Raw genomic sequence first — 24,041 nt, 5'->3', positions numbered from 1 at the left:
GTCCGGAGGTGAGGACAGGGACCTCCCCCGGGAGAATTAAGGACCACGGGGGCGCTACTCCCCGTCACCTCGCCACAAGGTGCCCTGCGGGTCTGTTATTATTGTTTTTAATGAAATAATAATTTGTGTTGTGCATGCTGTGCCCATTTTTTTTTGTACATTATGACATGTATATAATTTTTTCTATTATCTTATGTTAATGTATTGATTTGCAATTGCTAATGAGCCTAAATAAAAGATATAAAAAAGCATGTGGCAGGAAATTAGTAACACCTGACCGACTTATCGTCCTCGATTCGTCACAACAATCTACCGAGTATTTCACGATACCCTTATCATATTATTAGGTCATTCTCCGCTTTATCTCTTTGATATTATACGAATATAAGGAAGAAATTGTGCAATCTATATATATAAAACAAAGTGGTACTAGTTACACTATTTAAAACTCAAGAACGGATTAAGCGATTTGGCTGAAAATTTGTGCAGAGATAGCTTAGAAGTAGGAGACGGACATGGGAAAGTTTTTATCCCGATAATCCCAAGAGAATGGAGCAAGTGAGGAATACCCCGGATCTATCTTTCCTGCGACTAGGCAAAGCCGCGGGCAGAACAAGTACATAATAATTAATGTTATCAGATTGAAAAGATAATTTTAATATGTCTAGCAGAATAAGGAAAGGAAAATATGTTTTTTTGTTTTTATTATAATTTTGCAATGTCATTGTTACTAAGCTGATTTAAGAATCGGAATTTAAAAGATTTAATTACGTCGTTACGTCATCATACAACCGCGGTAATGGACATTAATTTACTAACTAGCTTCCCGCCCGCGGCATTGTCCGCGTTATTGCAGGAAAGAACTTTCCTATGTCCGTCTCCTGGATCTAAGCTACCTCTGCATAAATTTCCAGCCAACTCGGTTTCCGTTCTTGAGTTATAAGTAGTGTATATAACATCACTTTCTTTTATTATTTATATATATATATATACACATATATAACTTCTGAATGTTTTTAGGATTTCCGTAAACACTAGGTACCAACAGGTAAAATCAAAAAAGGAAAGCTCCCGAGATAAAAATTTGTGTTCTTTCTCGGGTCTCAAACTACATTTTAAGTAAATTTGAACCAAATCGGTTATATTATGATTTAGTTGTTAAGTAGAGACAGAAAGAGAGGCACGGTTATTTGATTTTGAGATTTATGCTGGTATGTTAAAGCTAGCTAAAAATATAGCAAAAAATTTCGACACCTATCAACTACCTCCCTAACCAATTACGTGTTTGTAATAAAAAGCATTACGACTTTCATATGAACTTCTTACAGCCCTATACGCTTTTAATATAGCACTATTACCAATTTTGTTTATGCAGACGTCTACTAACTATGGACTTCTTTAATTTGAAGATATAAGATAAAATGCTGTGCACACGAACTTGTGACAGCCCTGGGACGCTTTTATATCATATCAGCCCCATCACATAATCAGATTTTAGTGGAGACCAACTAATTTTCTCAATGGCGACAACCCTAGAAGCCTGATGCAATCCTATTGCAAAATCCTATTAATTATTAACGAATACATAAAAATAATTTCAAAATACCGTTAATGCAGCCCTATTGCGAAATCAATTCTTAGGGCATGTTAACTAACTATTTACTACCTCTTTAGCAAATTTCAAGTTTGTAATACAAAAAATTAAGGGCTGTTATAACAAATTGTCGACAACCCTAGAAATCTTCAACGCAACCCTATTACAAAAATTTGTTTTATTGCGCGCCTAGCGACTACAATCTAACGTCCTACCAAATTTCACGTACAGTCGTTTTTTTAAGATTTCGTGATGAGTGAGTGAGCAACCTTTCGCTGTTATATACTATTATATGTTATATTCGATTTTTTCTTTTACATTATTAGGGTTTACATACAAAGGATTTGTGATACGTCTATGAAAGGCGGGCTTCAAACACGACTGGTTTATTGAACCATATACCTTCAACCATAATAATTAGTCTGTTAATGATTCCTGAATGCCGTTATTACAATTTGAATATTAAATTTTTTTATTTGATAATACTAACACATGACATAATTGTCTGGATCTATAACATAGTCATAGACATAGCAACCCCCTGGTTGGGTCTTTATCTTCCCACACCACACACTTAAAACTGGTCGCAAAACATTTTATGAATTAGGAAATATTCAATTCCATTACAATGACGCTAGAATTAGTCATAACATTATTTAGATTAAAATAAAAACAGAGGCTATAAAACCGTTGTTTTTAATAGATGAGTAATTGTGACATTGATTCATTATTTATTAATTTTATAACATACTAGCTGCGCCCCGCGATTTCACCCGCGTAAGTCCGTATCCTGCCTGTCAGTATAGCTGACGAATATCATACTAAACATATTTTAACCATTTTATATGTCCTGCAATAAATCTTTTTAAATAATTCAATATCTATTGAGCATTGTCAATATAACAGTATATTGGTCCCTTGAAAATAATTTAAATTGAATGGAATTAATTAAATTCAAACGATTGGATTGAAATTTAAAGAACATAATTCGATCCGGTGACATTTTTAAATTCAATTTTAAGTTAAAGGTGCTGGAGGTTTATCTTAAAGACAAGGCTACTGACTTCGACTGTATGTATTTTTTAATACGTATGCACGCGGATAGCTTAACCGTTTATGATCCGGTTTATGATTATTTTATTGTGGGAGTCGAGCACGCTTCGGCACTAATGGGGCCAGCTCGCATCGGGGAAATACCACACTCCCACATAAACCTGAACTAATAATATGTTATTGTGAATCGTACATATAGTGGCCAGAGGCCTGTTTCCTTTTCCTCTCCCTTTACCAGTCTATTTCTTCCTTCTTAATCATTTACACCATTAAAACGGACAGGGCGTTTACAGAGGCACTACCTCTGCGCATGTTTAAGTACGATAGTGATCAATTACCATCAAGTCAGTTACCCGCTATGACATAAAATAAAAAATTATTAGTAACTAACTCGTGCACGTCTTCGTTTGCGTGTACTTTGAACATGAACAAATCGGAGGCTTTTAATAAAGGTTCAATGTATCGATATAATACTTTTCTTTCCCAATTTCCGCAGAGATTGTTGATTTCAACGTCGAATGTTCCAGAATACGATTACTATCAGACGTATAAGTCGACAGAAAATGCCCATTAGACTAAACTTCTGCTAAGACAATTTCTACTTGTTTTATAGTCTAGCTGGAGTCATGGAATTCCCCATCGATAGTACCAAATCTATAATTTTTATAAGTGAACAGAAAATGCCCATCAGACTGAACAATGTTTGCTAAGACGTCTTTCCTGTACATGTTATAGTTTAATTGGGCTCTTGGAGTTCCATATCAGGTGCTTCAGTTCTTGAAATTATACTCTTAGCGTAAATAGCGTGCTCATTGTGTGTAATAGAATTTGTTATAACACTATTTTTATATATATTACAGAGCTCTTATAGTTCAGGTGGTTCATCCCTACAAAAATGATTAACAAACAGACAAACAGATACAATTTTTCGTGCTATCTTACTGTTCTCAAACCTGCTTAAATTTTTCTTCAAGCTTTTTACAGTTTTACTAGTTGAACGCCTCGGCTCCACCCGAATATTCATTTATCGTAATTGAAATAATATAAACTATCATATCTTTTAAGTTGGATCAAACTGCACGTGGTGTGCTGATTTGATTTAAATCTGCTGAATAGTTTAGGAGTCTATCGCGGATAAACAAAGTGACACGTAATTCATATATATTAAAATTATATCAAATAGCTTAAACCGGTGAAGGAAAACATCGTGAGGAAAACGGCATGTCCAAGAATCTAAAGTTCGGCGACATGTGACATCTGCCCTCCCGCACTTGGCCTGCCTTGATAATAGCCTGAACCCTCATAGGAGGCCTGTGTCCCAGCAGTGGGAACGTGTATGCTGCTGATGATGATAATGAACATTATATATATACTTAGATGATGTTACGTTGCATAGCGGTTCTCTGGTCAATCTGTGTGACGTCAGCAAATCGCGACCCTATAGCGCTATTTACGCACTAAGTACGCGTTTTATCTGACAAGGGCTTAATATAACAGCCAGATAAATATATTTAGAGGCAGTTGTCGTACTTAAGGCTGACATTTCGGTACTGTTACTTTTAAATGAGTAGTCGATCCGCGCGGTCTTGTGTTAAAATGGTTGTTGTGTGATTTTGGTACAATTTCTTTAAATAATTTGCCAAGAATCTAGGGACCTTCGTTTGAGAATAAACAGAATAAATTCTTCTATGTAGCTTAATGTAAGGTTTATAAATATATATTCATATACATTTATACGACAGCTAAACATATTACATTGCTTTATTTCCTTAAAATAATAATTCAAAACCTGAATTTATGTAGTATTTATTTGCATGTATCTGGTTTTCAATTATTGTTATATTATTCCTCTTAAATATAAACAATAAAACAAACAACATGATTTCATAATGCACAGATTCTATCATGTTTATTATGTTTGAGTTAAAACTACGTGAAAACATCCATCTTTGACTCATTCAAAGTTTATTTTTAAAATTAACCGATACAATTTTTTTTTCAGAAAGAGCTGCTACATACAAATTACAACCAATCAAAAACAATTCATAGAAGTCGGATTATTCATCCAGTAATAAAAAAAATCCAACATAATGTATATAAGATATATACTAATACTAGCTGCACTTATAGTGTGTATAAATAGTTATAAAATCCTAATAATATTTCCATTACCCGCTAAAAGTCATTCCATATTGGGAGATGGAATTGTGAATGCTTTGGCGAAAGCTGGACATGAGGTAAGATATCCTTACTATTATAAATGCGATAGTAACTCTGTCTCTTCTTTAAGTCTAAACCGCTAAATATGGTGCTCAGATAGTTTCAAATAGGATAGTTTTGGCTGCGTAAACCGCGGATGGGAAGCTAGTAGTATCAAATAAATCCGGCCTGTTTCTGCAGTGTATTTTTTTCCATATTGTTACTGTCTGATGATTAAAGTCCACTGAGGCAATTTAAAAATAATGAGTGTTAGATAAATGTACAGAGATGTTTTTTATCAAGCAAAAAATTGGCGAAATCTAATGACTACTCAGATGGGACAAAGTATTTATTTATTTAGTTAAAAGAAAACTTACAGCTATAAATACAATCATTAAAAAAAATTACAAGTTTTCACATGTATATACCATTATAATGTAATTAAAGACGTCGTTCGTATTATAATCCCGCAGATGATCAATTGAATAACGCATTTGTAATGCTTTTAATGAAATAAATGTCTTTAAGATTATTCAAAGATGATTCATAATGGCTTTATTAAACCAAAACAAATCTAAAACACCAATAGACATAAAATAAACACTTGTTTTAACATGTTCAATCTAAACTCATATTACTGAAGTAGAAACTTTTGTATTTTTGTATGTTTGTAACGTTTCCACGCAAAAACTACTGGACAGATTGCAAAAATTCTTTCACCATTAGAACGCTACAACTTCCCTTAATAGGCCATATATTTACCACGGGCGAACCCGGGTTGAATAGCTTTTAATAATTTATATTTACAGATAACGTATCTAACATCGATCCCTCATGGACAAAGGCCTTCTAATGTCCGAGAAATCGATTTAAGCATGGATATTAAACCTGCACCAGGTATGGTTTTTTTAAATATGATAATCAGGAGTGCCAAATTTCATAAGTGTATGTTTGTCCACGCATAACTCAAAGACGTATTGAAATGTTTTTTATTTGATTTTTTTTTTGTTTGATTTACGTTAAAGGACGAAACTTGAAAATCATATGTAATATTGATGGATAGAAACTTCAAAGCAATATTATAATCTGTATTCGACGGGATACATATTAGATGATGACACTTTATAAGTCACTAAACACTATATCCGCCCGGATATCAATTCCTATTTTATCCCAAAGTATCCTATCACCCCAGTCAGTTCATGCCCTGTCTGTGTGCCAAATTTCATAAAAATCCGTTCAGTAGTTTCAGAGTGATTGACGGACAAACATAAGTGTTATAATAAGGTAAATGAGTGATAACCACGTTTACTGATTTTATCGGAGGTTTAATAACACATCAAAGGGATTAAGATTATTATATGAAAAATAAAAATATAACTCAATTAAGGACCTTTGGAAATTAAATATTTTTTAATTGATTTAAATCGCAATTTCATAAAAACTCTGTTCACGAGCAGACTGAATTTAATCTGTATTTATATTAATTACTTAAGGTTGACGAGTTTTTTTGTTTTTTCCACTAACCTCAGGAACAACTTAAAATCGATGAGATCCCTCATGGCTTATTTTGTTTCTTTTTAATTTTTTCTTTTATTTTAACTAAAGTCTCTACTTTTATTTGTAATGTACTAAACAAACATGGTCCTTGTTTATTAAAAAAACGTTGACCACGGTTTTTTCCCGTATAATTCTCTTGTAACCTTTCTCGGCTTTCAAACTATCTCCGTGCAAAATTTCATTATAATCGGTTCACTTATTATTATGTACCACCATATACACACATGTTCTTAGACTTGTTATACTACAAATTATTCCAGACAGTGTCGGTGACATAAAACATTACTTCAGCAAAGACAAAAATTCAAAAAATGTATCAACATTCATCAATTCATTATACGACTTGTATGGCCAAGTCGTCAAAAACAAAGGCGTCCAGAAGCTAATAGATGATCCCAGTGAACAATTTGACGTCATCATAATCGAGTGGTTCCTTTTTAATTTTATCGCCGGGTAAGTCTATTAATTTATTGACCATTAGCTGTAGCCGCCGCGTCACTCACGTGGTACCCGGGTGAAAAGTAGCCTATATGCTAATCCAGAGTATAATCTTTCTCTGTATTATACAGACCATATAAGTTGTTTTCGCGTGAAGAAATAGAAACAACATTGTCAAGGTTGCTACGGTTTCGAATCCCGCCTCGTGATCTAATTTTTTCTAACCTTTAAAAAATTCTCACATATGAACATTATTTACTTATATCTTTATTATTATCTTATCGCTCAACCATTGTGTTCTTTCTTGCCCTTCTCTTCCTCCCTCTGCCCCAAAGTGACAGCTCCAGCAGAATGGCTGAACGGAGCTGAATGATTTTCGATTCAATGGAATTTATGTCCTCATGGACTCCTGGTTAAGGACAGAAAACGTAAAAAGAAATCTACCCGAGCGGGGCTGGAATGCAGCTTGTTTTAAATATCAAATTATATTATAGATTTTCCGCAATTTTCAAGAGTCCATATATTTGGGTGTCGACTACGGATCCTGGTTATGAAGTGTTGCAGCTAGTTGGAGGCTCCATTAACCCAGCGTACGCACCAGATTCGTCATCCTTCAATGTACCACCTTTCAATTTCTACCAGAGGTGCGAGGAATTACTGTATTTCCTTGGAGTACTATACAGAGAACACTTGTAAGTAATATGTGTTTATATTTTCTGGTAGATTTTTTATTACAGTTTAGCTATTGATTGATTTTTTTTAACACATAAAGCTAGATAGACATCATAAATTGCATATAACATAGAATGTAATATATATATGGAACATAGAATATAATATATTATATATTATTTTCTAAAACTAACATGCTGTATATCATTTCTGCTGCTATTATATTCACGGCCAGCAAGGTCACCGATGTCGCTCGTCACTAATATTATATCTTCCCGCATTAAAAGTTAAAATAATTACAAAACATATGTAGCTGTCGTTGGCTTATGGTGCACAGAGAAACTTGATAAAAATAAGTTTATGTTTGCATCTTTTAAGCTATTTTATGAGTATCAATAAATAAAAATAAAAAAATAATTTTTATTATTTTATTGTGTTTGAAGTAAGCTTAATTCTTATGAATACATCAATTGCAGTATATTCAACCCATCACAATATAAGGAGTATGAAAAATTGTTCGTACCAGCTATCAAAAAGCGTGGTCATGCTGTTCCATCGCTGGATGAAGTGGTGTATAACGCATCTTTGATACTGAGCAATTCTCATGCGTCTATGGGCAAGGCGATATCATTACCACAAAACTTTATACCAATCGGAGGGTATCATATAAGCCAGGACTTGAAACCATTACCGGAGGTAATTAGAATAAAAGTTTTTTCCTACATTCCTAAATTACTGTCTAGAACTGTATTAGTCTAGAAAACGCTGTAGGGTGTTGATAAAGTTATTATAATAATAATATTTATTGACCATAGACAAAAGCCACACTAATACAAATAGAAACAAAGAAAACAATACAAAAGTATAGAATAAAACCGTTAACAAACAAATTAATCATTAAACTTACTACTTCTAGACTTAAAAAATAACATACTACAATAGACTTGAATAAAAACAATAATTCTGTTTTCTAATACTAAAAAATTCTTCTTTAAAACAATATAAATAAATTACAAAAGCATCAAGAGTGTAAAGATGTATTTATAATATATATTTTTGTAATATATAAAAAGGTCGAAAATCGCTTGATTAGCTTTAAAAAATAGATAGATCCATGAGTTTCTTTATTTGCTCAATTTGACGGGAGCACTGCTGCACCCTCAGATTATTATCATATTATTTTATTTATTTATAAAAAAAAAACTTACAGCAATAAATACAATCGTAGCATAAGTGAAAAAAGAGAATAAGGCCAATTACAAGTTTTCACTTGCATATACCATTACTACGCAAATAAAAACATCGTTCGTATTATAATTTACATCCCGCAGATTTAATGTTTAAAAAGGCATAAGCCACATATTTTTTAATGGAGTTTCTATGGTACAGAAAAGATTTTAAAATTGAATACAATACAATATAATAACTTCACAAATAAAACTTGGATTGTCCACAGAATTTGCAGAAAATACTAGATAACGCTAAAAATGGAGTAATTTACTTCAGTCTGGGAAGTAATTTGAAAAGCAAACACTTGCCTAGGGAGATAAAAGAAGCTCTATTGAAAATATTTGGTGGATTAAAGTATACGGTATTGTGGAAATTTGAAGAAGAACTGCCAGGCACTCCGAGCAATGTCCACATTGTTAAGTGGGCACCACAGCAGAGTATACTAGGTGAGGTCTCATAATATTAGTATTTATTTTTATAAATCACTAGCAAACCCGTCGAACTCCGTTTCACCACCAGACGGCTCCGGTTTTTCCCGCTTTTCTGTTGAAATTTTTCCTGAAATTTCTTTGCTATAAACCTCACGGAGCCCGAGACCTTTCCAACAAAAGCAAAAGCATGGAAATCGGTTCGTGCGTTTTGGAGTTATAGCGTCAGGAAGGAAAACCTTACTTATTTTTATCTAGTAAATAAGAGGGGCCGTGTTGAATATTAGTTTGATAGTAATAAAAATGTACTGCACTTCTACAGAACTGCCTACTGAATACACAATCCATATCTTAACTGACAATTATTTATCTAACTCAATATTCAAACCTAGGTAGCACACTCACACCCACATTCACACACACATTCTCGTAACCAAATGTCAATGTTAATTGTTAATTGTCTCATATGGGACCATCGTTTGTTTCTATGTATTTTGTTTCCTAATTGAGAAATATTCTCCTATGTACATGATTGATTTAAAATATCTGATTAGTATTATTGAAAGCAATACCAATACTATAAATTGTATTTTTAAGTATAGTTACTATAACAGGAGTCGTGGTTCTAACAGTGAAAAACCGAAGATCCCAAGCTCTGGAAGTCTAAGTGTAAATTTGCTTTTTGTTTCAGCTCATCGAAACTGTGTCCTATTTATAACTCATGGTGGACAACTCTCAACAACTGAAGCTGTTTATTTTGGTAAACCCATAATAGCGATCCCAGTATTTGCTGACCAATTCATAAACGCTGAGAGAGCAGTGCAAAAAGGCTTCGCTAAAAGAGTTGACTTATCATACACGATGGCTGATGATATTAAAGTTGCTATTGGAGAAATATTAAACGATCCTAAGTAAGTAAAAATCTTAAAACGTCTGAGAAATAAAATGTTAAAAATGTGAAAGTAGCTCTGTCTTCTCTTCTCGTCTAAGTCACTGAATCGATTTGGTTGAAATATGGTGAGAAAATTGTTTGAGACCTAAGGAATATATTTACGATAGTTTTATTCCCGAAAATCTTAGCCCCGGTACTGTCTACACTTTCCTTCGCCTATGCGAGCGAAGCCGCGTGCCAACAGCTAGTTTTCTATGTATAACATATAAATAAAATTTCAGATATACAACAAAAGTCAAGGAACTATCTCAAATCTATAAAGACAGACCCGTGACTCCTGACAAGGAGCTGGTCCAATGGGTGGAACACGTGGTCAAGACTCGTGGCGCTCCCCATTTAAGATCACCAGCACTTGATGTACCATTGTATCAGAAGCTGTACCTTGACCTCCTTGCTCTTGCTGTAACAGTTCTGATTTCAATTGTAGTTGCTTTGAGAAAACTATTAACATGTCTCAGAGGTGGATACAGACAACCGGGGAACGTGATAAAGCAAAAAAGGCAATAATGAACGATAATATATATTTGAAAGAACTTCGCCATTTTCACTTTCCTTCTGAATGTTATTTAGGATAAATTAATTACAATGTATTTATGCAATAAGACGTCTAACTGTTTATTTCATAATAAAAGTCAATACATTTAAAAGATAGACGTAATCTTTTAATTTTTCGAGTCCATTAACCAATTGGTATAGTATTATGATGATAATATGAAAACAGCCATTAGTTTACTTTATTAAAATCAAATGAATTTCAACGAATTATTATTTAAACACTGATTATGGTCGTGAATTAATGTGTACGATTACAGGATAAAATTTAAATTATTTCACAAATTCAGTATTAACGTTAAACCGTTTTAATTATTTACGTCGGTTATTTAACGTTATTGATTATTTACAAGCGCGTAGCAAAGAGACAATTAGAGCATTTATTTTTCGTATTTACGTTACACTATTATTATTACTGATAAAAACACATTAATTTGTTGTATGTTACCATTTTTTATTTGGTTTACAACCGTAGAACAAGGCATAATACCAAATTCAAAATATACTAAAATTCGATCATTAAAATGCACATATTTATTTAAATTAATTAGTGTATTATTATGAATAGTAGCAAAATTTAATGTTCTAAACAAACAAATCATTTTAGAGCAATGCCTAATCTCTGAGAACTAATCTATAATCAAATGAGTCTTCTTAAGTTTTGTATAAGCAGTGAAAATGAAAAATAATAAAAAAATATCATCAAGTACTTCAGTACTTATTATACTTATTATATTTATATTCATACAAACACAGTTCGTTAATAATCTCTAAGAATGTTTAATAAGCAAACATGTTATTTCCTTTAGATTTACTTCTGAATCCATAAGCAATAAAAATATAACAATACAAGGCAGCGTCAGTAAGTGAGACATATTGCGTAGCCAGCAAACTAGACTACGTGTGGGGACTGTTTAATGATAACACAAATCTATGAGTCCTAGAAGAGGTATCTTTTTCATTCGAACTAATTAAGGAACTTATCTGTTCTTCATTCGAACCGCCAGGGACTGGAAAAGCTTTTGTGTTCTCCGACACCTACAATATGGAGTTCTTCAAGAGAAGAGTGAACAGGTACCTTCGAAGGAAGCGCGCTCCATCTTAGGCCACATCTCAGCTTAACATCAGGCGAGATTGTGGTCAAGCGCTGCCCTATCATTGAATAAATAAAAGTGTATTTAGAAAGTTAAGACTTTTTAACGGATTTCAAATGCGATTTATTAATCATAGTGGAGATAATTTCTGCATGACCGGGACGACATGTAACATCTTAGTCTATCCGTAACCACGCTCGCTGTGAAGTGCTCCAAACGTGAGGGGTAAATAATGAATAAATCGCTCTTAAAATCCGTTAAAAGTCTTTAGTTGCTATATGTATAATACTCTTCTAACATCAAACACAAGAAATACACTGTGTAATGTTTTTTTTTTAGATTTCTTTGATTATTTGGTGTTAGTTCGGCTATTGCTTACATAAAAAACACACTATCATTAGAAGAAAATTAGTCTACTAGCTTGTTACACAAAATATGGACAGTCTTTGTAATAAATCCTATTTAAATCCGTTCAGCTAGTTAGTTTTCATTTTTTAGTGGAGTATCGACGAATTTTTTTCTTGAAAATAAAGAAACTTCTCGTCACATACAAAAGCGCATCCACTACTTTAAATCTACGTTTGAACTCAAGTCGATAATAATTCGATTTGTTCTCAGTATAGTTTTTCTATGGACGGTGTGGTCTACGATGAAATTATCTGATACGAAATAAAATTATGTCAAGTCACTTCGTCATACTGCTCGTAATATTTCATACTTCTTTGTCTTTAATATTAGCTCTCCACCCGTGACTTCGCTAGCATATTTTTTTTTTCTTAGTACAGCCTACAATTCAAACATTATATTAGTCTACGACTCTGTAAGATTTCATCAAAATTTGTCCGTGGTTTAAGGTAATTGACACATATACAAACGGGCAAACAGAAACTACAGTTGTTTTTTGTCTATAAAACATCCACTATATTGCCTACAAATTACTTTTTATAAAAATCATTTGATGGTAAAAGGTCTGGTTTTATTTTACAGTATCTTGATGTTCAAAAATTCTGTATAATCCACCTTCCATCTCCGTTATCATAAGAACTTCATAACATCATCATTTTGTTTTATTACCTGTATAAAGTTCTCAACAAAGTGCATTAAATTCAACTTGAAAGATTTTATTACTCGCAAACGTGCTTTTAAGGTGGTAAATATCTTACATATGCACTTAAAACTCGTAGCGAGTGTAGTATTCCACCTATTCAAAGGAAAATTCTCAAATAATGTTAACAATACAGTACATTCATTGCTATGAGTCTTTACTTAAACGTACCAGTACATAACTAAAATTCTAAATTACACACAAATACTTATATTTCCAATGCAATCAATTGTACCAAATTACAACTCAAAAAAAATTACATGCGATATCAATGCTATAATATAATATAATGGCATTAACACAAGGACCAAGATTGTGACAAACTAAATTGTCAGTCACCGTCATTTACTTTTATTTTTTTTTTTTTTATGTCATAGCGGGCAACTGAGCTGGTGGTTCGCCTGATGGTAAACGATCACCACCGCCCATGAACATTCGCAGAGGCTCAGACCTCTGAGAATGCGCTGCCCGCTTTTAAGGGATAAGGGATAAGGAAAGGATTGATGACTGGAAAGAAGGAATGGATTGGGAAGGGCTAGGAGAAGGAAATAGGCCTCCGGCTCCCCCACTCGCCGTACGAAACACAATAGCAAGCTATTATTTCACGCCGGTTTTCTGTGGGGGTGTGGTACTTCCTCGGTGCGAGCTGGCCCAATTCGTGCCGAAGAATGCTCGACTCCCACAATAAAAACTACTTTTACTTTACTTCCCTAATTAAACAAACAAAATATTCTGCTTTATATTTTACTAGGTATAGATTTATAACCACTATATAAACTATGTCGTGGGCAACGGTCAATAAGTTTCGAAGGGTAGTAACTCCGATTAGAGGTATTGGTTTAATGCGATTTAAACACTTGAGAAAGAGTTAAACCATGCACAGAGAGTTTTTGATCCGAATCGAGGCAGATAATACTAGATGCGACGTTCAGTAAAAACACTAAATATTAAAAATAATTACATTCTACAAAAAAGGTAGGTACCTAACGTTTCTGAAATTTGATATAATATCAAGTTATCACTACAAAAAATGAAATCAATCAAATCCTATAACAAAAATACTCACTGGAGATCAACAAGCTTAATAAACTGAAACTTTTCTAGATATCAAATTTCATCTTCAAAAATCTAGCGATATTTCGTTGTTTTAAGCAAGCCGTGTTTGCTGAAATATATTTCACTGACGATAGAAATAGGATGTAAATCGAGTCTACAGATGTGGCTGGAGTATAACAAGATGGCTTGCGGTATCTAGCCGACTAAATCTTAGCCAATAGGATTAGCCACTTAGCCAGCGCTAACCGCTGTTTACTGCTCACCACACGAGATGCAAAGAGTTTAATTCCATTCTATTTATATTTAGCATCTTGCTCGTAGATTCGCTCGCGTGGATTACAAAACTTTTTGCTTCTTCGATTATCAAAGACCAGCGACCCGCCCCGGCCCCGCCCCGGCTTTGTACGGGTGCAATGATGCATGATAATCATATAAGGCCTCCCTTTGGAATCATTCTATTATAAAACCCTATCAAAATCTGTTGCTTATGTTCTAAGATCTAAGCATATAGAGTCACAGAAAACGGAAAGCGATTTTGTATTATACTACGCAGTGAAAAGGCAGTATTACATTTTGTACAACTTTAGATGAAGACCTCTGGAGAAGTATATATCAGAAATCAGATCAATCAGAAACAATATTGTAATCATTGAAATAATGTTTCGTATTGGTTGTGATGGTTCTTAATCATCTCAATAGATGGCGTGGGGTGCCCCTTAGGCACATGAAACCGAAAGAATAGAAGAAATTCGATTACTGTGGCAGGATCACGGGTGGCCGAGAGGCTAGGCGTTGCTACGGTTAGGCAAGATACGCAGGTTCGAATCCTGCCTCGTGATCAAATTTTTTCTATTCTTTCAAAATTTCTCATTTATAAAGCATTTCAATGCTATAAAACTAAAAATTAAAAGAAGTATATATCTACAAAAAAAAACTTTTGGGAAAACTCTATTATTTTTTTAATATCTATCCAATGTCACTGTCATTACTCACTCATATCAGTTATTTAATTCACACATTCTTGTATTTTTACTCATAACCTACTAGCTTTTAGAAATTAAAGACTTTTAAACGGATTTTAAACGAGATTTATTAATTATATTATAACCCGACGTTTCGAACACTTTACAGCGTGATCACGGGGAGACTGTGTCAAACACAAGAAAATACTAATCTACTAGCTGTTCGCCCCAGCTTCGCCCGTGGTACATTTCCGGGATAAAACGTATCATACAGCACTCGGGAATAATGTAGCTTTTATTTGGTGAAAGAAATTTCAAAATCGGACCAGCAGTTTCCAAGCCTTTAGGGCCTTTAAGCCTTCTAACAAAAAAACTTTTCCTCTTTATTATATTAGTATAGATAAGTTGTTCTTAATATTGGTCTATCACCAAATAAAATTTTGTCAAAATTTGCCGTGATTCTATTTTGTGTTTGATGGAAAATTGTTATGACTTGGTCTCGGTTTACAATCTGGAGAAGTACCTCTTTGCCCAGGATCAGCGCTGACCGTTTTTGTAGAAAAGATTTAGTACTTTCCTTGTAAATATCGATCTCTAAGTTTGCAGAGGCATCATAAATATTCAGCACGTGACTATTTGCGCACGAATCGTTCTTTCCTGAGAAAGAAATTTAATATTATGAAAACATATCTATACATTTCCTTAAAACCTTATCGATTTTTACGTTGAAAGTTTATGGGATAAACTTATTATTCAAGATTGAGAAGATGATAAAACAATGTGTAATGTTTATATATTAACTAGCGGTCCGCCCCGGCTTCACTCGTGGTTAGTTTTTTCTCTTCAGAAGATCTTCCTTGTACCTTAACAAAATGTTAAAAAAAGGCGGAATTGGTCGAGCCTTTAGCGAGTTTTACGCTTAACAACACATTTGTTGTTTTTTTTTATTTATATAGATAATAAACTTAACTGATTTGCGTGCAAAACTAGCTTTTGCCGGCGGCTTCGCACGCGTTAAGTTCGAACTAATTTAATAGGTTTTATTATAAATATAAACCTCTCTTTTTTATCACTCTATCTACAAAAAAAACCTCATCAAAATCCGTTGTTTAGTTTTAAAGATCTAAGCATACATACAAACCTACTTAGACCCAGACGCGGGAAGCGACTTTGCTTCATACTATGTAGTGATAAATGAGTGCTTAATGTTTAATATTATGGTCTTTTCATGGAACAAACTTTTATCCAGCGTTTATCTTGCTTGTCTCATGATTGATGCATTTTATATTTAAATTTTCAGACTTCAAAAAAGAAAAAGGATGTTGATTCAACTGTTTTTCTTGTTTATAGTAAGCTATATAACTTTTGAATGGGTGAACCAATTTTAATTTTTTTTTCTTTGAAAGTCGCTATCTCACATGAGGCCCCATTTTAATTTGGTTTAGTTCAGACTAGGTATGTAGATATTCTTTGAAAAAAGTTTCTTTGTAATTTATACTTTTGCCAATATTTTGTTCCTTTACACAATAATAATAATTATCAGCCATATTGAATGTTCTGAAACGTTTAAATGTATTATTGAATCTCTTTAAAGAGCCATAAAACCACTAGAGGGACAGCTTTCCGCTTCTGTGTGTAGTCGCATTGCACCACGGTTGGTGTATGCGTTTAGGGGCACGTCTATCGGATAGACTCTATCCTGCTTATATTATAAATGCGAAAGTTTGTAAGGATATATGTGTGTTTGTTGCTCTTTCACGCAAAAGCTATTGAACCGGTTGCAATGAAATTTGGTACGTAGATAGCTGGACAACTGGAATAACACATAGGCAACTTTTTATAGCGATATTCCTACGGGATACGGATTTACGTGAGTGAAACCGCGGGGCGTAGCGAGTATCTTAGTAACTCATAAAACATAAACGGTTACTTTATTACTGTGTAAACATAGTTAAGGGGACATTTAAAGTAATTAATTCCCGGGTTACGCAAAATTTAATTAACAGTGTTCATTATAATGCTGCTAAAGTGTGTTATATATAAGCAAGCGCTTAGTATGGACCACATATTACACTTTGTAAAGGTCCAAGCAATGATATAAGTATCATTACGGTATGTTAGTAGCAGTTAAAGACATGTATGGTAGGAAGAAGGAATGAATCCTCTGCTTTTTTACATAAATTTTTAGCTTTAAAGCATTGAAATGCTTTATAGATGAGAAATTTTTAAAGTCAATTCTTCACATAAAACCGAAAGAGTAGAAGAAATTCGATTACTGAGGCGGGATCGCGGGTGGCCGAGAGACTAGGTGTTGCTACGGTTTGGATAACGACGCGCGTTCAAATCCCGCCTCGTGATCAAAAAATTTTCACATATTTTTAGGTTATGTAACAAAAAGTGGAGAAGCAGAAGTTTTAATTGCCTACAACTTTGCCATTCAACTTTCGACCCATTTTCGCTCTTCAAACCCCGCTCCAAACTTCCCGCCCTGACTTTAAATTTTCCATAGATTAGCAGAACATTATTGATACTTATTTTGCGTGGATTTTCCTTGAGCGTTCCCGAGTTTAATAACAATTTATGTAACTTAAGGGGCCCATACCAAGTGAGCAAAAATTGATAGAAAGAATAAAGGCAAATGGCTTCCCAATTTGGAGGTTATAACCCTATAAATATATATTCATTTAACCTTTTCAAATGTAAATTCAAAAACACGGAACGTTGGTTATTACTCAATAGAAGTATCTAAAAGTAATTTAATCATTTTAAGGTAAAACTTCGCTGTCAGTCTATGTATCTGTCTGTCTGTCTACCCGTCCGTCTGTCTGCATCTCAAGAACTGTGTATTTTAGACATTTAAAATAAAACAAATAGGCCTATAGGCCTATAGGCCTTCTGTTCAGAGAGTGTTCAGGCCCTACTTCACCACTCTAACTTAATGTCAGTTGCATATATCAGTCCTCTTATTTAAGAGACTAGATTATTACGAAGTAGCTACTGGAACTTAAAAACTGCTTTAGCAGAGAAACAAGATACTAGAACTGAATTTTTAAAACTGAGATGCACATGGAACAAATAAATTCATTCCATGCGCATCTCAGTTTAAGGAATCCCTAATCCCTTAATTCCTTGGACTGTAGCGCTTTAGCGATTCTCTACTTTGTAGAAATATGATCCTTTTTCTGGAAATTTTATTTCATAATATAAAATTATGTAAAATCATTTGACACTTTTAACATTTTTAAACACATTTTACAGTACTATGTGTTATTAATTGAAATTGTGTTACTCTACCGAGTTGATCGATCGAAGCAGTCAGTGCGAGTAAAAACTATAGAAGCTCATTGTTAAAATTCTAATATGAAAGCCAGTCAAAGCAAAAACACAACAATATTGCTAGAACCTGGATACGTCACGTTTCGCGTTGATGGCCTATAACCGTCGGGTAAGTGCATTTGACACCGATAAAGAGATAATGAGAAAATAAACTCGGTACCAAAACACACGCTGTGTGTACTTATAACACTGTGACTAATAAATTTTATATTAGCGCCATCTATTAGCAATTAAATTTTCTATACGAATATAAATGGAAATGTAATTACTGTGCTTGCTGCTTAGCGTCTTATTAAACACTGGACAGATTTCGACAAACTACTAATCTACTATATAAAAATAAGTCGGGTTTTCCTTCGCTATGATTATAACTCCAGAACGCACTAACCGATTTCCACGGTTTTGCATTCGTTGGAAAGGTCTCGGGCTCCGTGAGTTTTATAGCAAAGAAAATTCAGGTAAAATTTCAACAGAAAAGCGGGAAAATCATATTTCATATACAGCCATCTGGTGGCGAAATGGAGTTCGCCGAGTTGCTAGTATAACTAGATTTTGCAAAAATTCTGTGGGGACAGGGTACAGAACTACTATGGACTTTCTTATGTAAAAATATTTATATATTATACCTGTATGAAACAGTAATAATTTATTAAACTATATTATAGTCAGAAATATTATAACATAATATTTTTGATACGAATAGATGTCATTCATTTATTTCATCCCAATAATTTTACTTATTTATTGATATAACATTCAAAATTTATTTAATAATAGATAAACATTTCTAACCTTAACTTTCGTTAGTTAGTTACGTTACATCACCTTTTATATTATAAATTAGAAAAATAAACACAAAAATTTTAAAAACATATCATATATTTTTTACAATTACAATTCTTATAACCCGATTGTTGATACACAATTTAAATATTATTTATTCTTTACCCTTAGTAATAAATAAATCAAACACCAAACACCCGAGGGAAACAACCCGAATTTGAATACGAATATAAAATTAAACTATTTCACGGGGAAATATAAACGTTTTTGCCTGAATTTTTACAAACTTTGGCTATATAAAAACTACAAGATACTTGGACAAAGTTTCCGTCTTGAAATGCATTCAAATGCTGAAGTCTAAACGAGTTTGCGAGAACCCTCTAAGGAATTTAATGTTATAATAATTTTTCATTATAATATTATTGAGAGCTTCATGTTTGAAACAACCTAAACTGCCTCGGGTAATTTTTCTGTTATAAAGAAAAGTTTGCAGATATGAGGCGATGATTGTTGTTTTTCTGGTTTGGCTGGCTGGAGGTTTTTATACAATAAATAAAGAAATGATCTTTTTAATGTCATGCAAATATTCAGCAAATTTGCTGGTGGTTCTCCTGATAGTTACCGATCGCCACCGCCCATAAACGTTTGCAGAGGTAATGCCTTTGCGAATATGCTACCCGCTTTTAAGGAGTAAGAGATAAGGAGGACTGACGACTGGAAAGAAAGAATGGACTAGGTAAAGGACAGGGGCACCGAGCTGATTATACTTTTGTTCACAAAAAGATTATCTTCCCATGCATTTGTATATATTCCATAGTCGTCCCTTGCTTGGAAGCCATTTTGTTATTATTTTTTACTTTTAACTTTGGCTTAACGCTGCTAGACCGCGTAGTTGAAGAAAAAGATAGACGGACCAGAACTAGTATCTGATCATACTAAGTTGAGGAACTGGGGAAAGTTTTATCCTGGAAATCTTGTTGGAAGGGGTTCCAGAGAAATTTCCGATATAAAATTATTTTCCTCGGATCTCATATAGTATGAGATCTATATCAATTATCATCCAAAGCGGTTTAGTGGTTTGGGTGGTAAGAGACAGACAGGAGTTACTTTCACATTTTTGTGTAAGGATGACCAATTCTCAAGAACTAACGGAACAACTCAAAGAAGTCAGTTAATAAATTTTCAAGCACCTGCTAAAATTAATACAATTTCACAAAAGTTACCAGGAACATTTCACAACAATGTCATCTTGGTCGAAATAAAATGAATTTGTCCAACAAGAGCAAAGTTAACCGACTTTTGTTAAGTAATGTTACGGCTTGCAATTGAATTTCTGCTAGCGAAATTATTTAATTAGACGATATAAGTTGAAAGTTTCGAAATGTTTTGGGAGAGAAATTAGTTTCTAATACGATGAAACCATGTTATAGGATATACTAGAAGATAAATTATGAAACCCTCGTTTCGGGAATCCAACTTGGGAGGATTTTTTGTTTTACAGCGGTAACCGAGCTGGTAGTTCGCCTGGTGCTTAGCGATTACCAGCGCGCATTAACATAGATTATTGACATCAGAAGAGATCCATTATACCTATTTTCCCACAATTTTTTGGATTAATTTCTTACATAACTATTTGCGTATTTAATGATTTGGATTTTCTGTATGTAAATAAATAAATGTAACGGTAAGTTCGGAGTGGCCAAATTAACAAAGCAATTTTTTTAACAAAAACTATAGCTATCAAATTGTTTGAAGAAATTTAAGAAATTTAAATGGTACAAGGAAGTCTCCAGCTCTAAGAAACTCATCAAAATCGGTTCTGTACTGTAAATTAGCATATTAACCTAATTAATACATTCGAATTGAGATCCCACTATTTTTGAAGTTGGTTGTAAATAATAAATGCATAAAAATAGATTAAAATTAACTTTGCATTTTAAATATTAATGAAAAAAACCTAATGATACCTACGCATTTTAGAATACCATGTTCTAATACATATAACATTACAAAGAAAGAAAGAAAATGCATATTTATAGAAGGTAATAAAAATAAAAATAATTTGTTATATAAAGAATGAGCTAAAATAACCTAGTATAAAAAGTGATCCACTTAGTGAGAGTCTAAGCCCATTGAAGGAACTTAGACTCTCCACAGATTTTCAGAGGACACCACATTGACCCCCTGACAGTGGCAGTGTACAAAAAAAATGAAGTAACGAAATAAAAATAAATACAATAATACAAAATAATATTATGAATAATCTCTTTTATACAAACCTTTGAAGGTCGTTAATTATAGTGACATCTATTATTAGAGAAAAAACCTAACATAAGATTGAATTTACAAAACACGTTCAGATTAATTTGGTTTCAACACATGCCAAACAGATGGCACTTTTAGAAATATACGTGTATTTTCTTGTTTAATCAATTTACATCATAGTTTATACACTTATATACTGGTAACTAGCTGCACAAGCAGCCGGTCGGTCAAGCCGTTTCGGAGGAGTATGGCAACGAAAACTGTGACACGAAAATTTTATATATTAGATTTATATCGTCGTGTAGTTTCTTATGAACCTCAAATGAATTTTGGTCCGCTTGGACTAGAATAACAAGTGTTAAAAAAGTCTTTGAATAGAAGAATCGTAAGGAACGTACTTTTTTTATTTATTTTAATTCCATGTTTATAATTGATTGCTACGACGATCAAAAAATTAAAATCCATTCGATTCTTCTTTCATAACAAGAAACAAAACAACGTAAACATTGTACAAGGCGCACAATTTCTAATGCGGAAAATTTCAAAGGAGGAAAATTTTCAGAGTTATAAAATTACTAGTGGTCCGCCTCGGCTTCGTCCGTGGTACATATATAGCCTATAGTATTCCTTAATAAATGAACTGTCTATCACTGAAAGAATTTTTCAATCGGACGGAATTTTTCGGATCGGTTCCTAAGATAAGTGCGTTCAAAGACCAGTAGTTCCTGAGATTAGTGCGTTCAAAAAAATAAACAAACTCTTCAGCGTTATAATATTAGTACAGACAAGCGGAAGGTAGCACACTGCACTATGCTTTGAAAATTTTAAATATATTTGTGTCGTTTTATTAGTTTTGACATATTTTTATGTTATACTTGGTAAAGGAGCTGGTCGAGGCGCTTCATGGTTAACAATCACCACCGCCCATAAACATTTTCAGAGGCCTTACTATTTGCCAACTTTATAAGAAAAGGAAAGAATTGATGGGATATATAAATGAGAAAACTGGGAACATTTTTAAAACCCTGAATTACAATCACTAATTTTTATGACAGAGCAAGTGAAGGAACTGAGCAGGAAGCAGGAGCAGGAGGGCCACCTGATGTTATGTGATCATCACCGCCTATAAAAAAAACCAATCAACCAGATTTGAATTGTTATTGTTAATTATTTACTAATTTGCTGGCGGAAACCGCTATAAACAATTTTATCAAGTAGAAAAATATCTTAAATCATAATCAAACATTTATTTTCATTTCAAAGAAATACAAATACACATATTTTGTAAAGTATGGCGTACTGAAGTATACAGGCTGTTATCTACCAAAGGTATAAAATTCCATACTTATGCGTCTTAACGATTTCTATGGTCACGATTACAATAAAACAAAACACATACGACGTCAATACATTTTCCTTTCATTACACGTAGAATTAAAATTATGTTTAAACATTGTCACAGTTGATTTAAGTGCGAAAAATAGAAAGGTATTTAGGATATAATATTATTGTTTTAAATAGCTAAAAAGGAGTTAGGAAAGTAAACTCATACAAACTTTTCTTATTTTAAAAGGAAGCAAAGAAAGCTCTCAACTGTTTATTATATATTAGTAAAAAAGCCGGCTAATTGGCATAACAAATAAAAATTAAAACCAAACTCAAACTCAAGCATTTATTTATTTAATTAGACTTCTTATAGAAGCGCTTTTGAATTGTCATAACACAGTGTGCCGGCAGGAAACTCTGTAGGATATAAGAATGAGGAATAAAGGATAGAGGATAACTAGTATCCTTTGATACGGGCGTCGAGTTTCAAATTCTTCTTAATATGTTTGAACTCTGTTTTGTTTTGTTAATTCTTTAATATTATTTTTTTTTCTATCACACTTGACGTTAACGTGAATGTTGTAATTTCCTGTAATTGAAGGTGCAGCAATCTATGAATGTGGCAGGCTTTTCGAAAATGTGAACTGTGTCCTTTGTTGGAAATTCATTATCAATAAATAAATAAATAAATAAATATCGAGCTAAATCTGTCACATTCCCTTTTTATAAACCCAATACTGATTGTATAATTACTTACAGATGGCCCAAAAAATATTCGTAATAATTTTCTGCTTCACTGTACCATTAAGTGAAGCATTACGATTTTTAGTATTTGTGCCTGTATATACTAAAAGCCATAGCATTTTGGGGCATGCCCTAGTTGACCACCTTCTGGCTTCTGGACATGAGGTAAGTTGTACATAGTTGTCATCATCATCATCACCCCATATTTGTTCCCACAGCAGAAACACAGGCCTTCTGCCTGTTTTTGGAATTAAGCCGTAATCAATCAAACTGGCCAAGTGCAGTTCGGCAGAGTTCATACATTGTCGAATTTTTATTTCTTGGACATTTTTTTTTTTATGGCAGGGCAAGCAAAGGAGCAGGCGGGCCACCTGATGTTAAATGGTCACCACCGCCCATAAACACTTGCAACACTAGAGAAATGACGGAAGGACATGCCAGTTTCCTAACAATGTTTTACTTCACCGTTTCTTAATGGTGATATGGATAATGCGGATATCAATTAAAAATCAGTTTATTTCCTGCAGACACAAACAGACTAAAATATTGTTAAAATTTGTTTTTTCTTTTTGGCGGATGTGTTATTTTAACTTGAACTAGATATTATTATGCACACGTATATCGTCAAGACTTTTTTAACTGACGAATCTTATAAAATATCGTCTCATTTTGAAATTATATCCCTCATATAT

General features: G+C 33.3%; 2 protein-coding genes across 2 annotated transcripts in view; both read left to right on the top strand.

Annotated features, from left to right (window-relative positions):
- Positions 1-1,846: 1,846 nt before the first annotated feature.
- LOC119829174 (UDP-glycosyltransferase UGT5-like) lies at positions 1,847-10,633 on the top strand. The gene is made up of 9 exons (XM_038351576.1): positions 1,847-1,850; positions 4,778-4,884; positions 5,656-5,743; positions 6,667-6,859; positions 7,339-7,536; positions 7,993-8,212; positions 8,973-9,192; positions 9,866-10,085; positions 10,348-10,633. Exons 1-9 carry the CDS (start codon positions 1,847-1,849, stop codon positions 10,631-10,633), a joined length of 1,536 nt encoding a protein of 511 aa, XP_038207504.1.
- A 9,508-nt stretch (positions 10,634-20,141) lies between these two features.
- Positions 20,142-24,041, top strand: part of LOC119829173 (UDP-glucosyltransferase 2-like) — a 9,393-nt gene continuing 5,493 nt past the window's right edge. Inside the window, exons 1-2 of the mRNA XM_038351575.1 lie at positions 20,142-20,180; positions 23,365-23,514. Coding sequence (XP_038207503.1) covers positions 20,142-20,180; positions 23,365-23,514 — 189 coding nt within the window. The remainder of the gene's footprint in view (positions 20,181-23,364; positions 23,515-24,041) is intronic.

Source organism: Zerene cesonia, chromosome 9, assembly GCF_012273895.1.
Source record: "Zerene cesonia ecotype Mississippi chromosome 9, Zerene_cesonia_1.1, whole genome shotgun sequence".
Classification (NCBI taxonomy): Eukaryota; Metazoa; Arthropoda; class Insecta; order Lepidoptera; family Pieridae; genus Zerene; species Zerene cesonia.
Note: the sequence above shows the minus strand (reverse complement) of the source record. Positions and strands in the feature narration are given on the sequence as shown.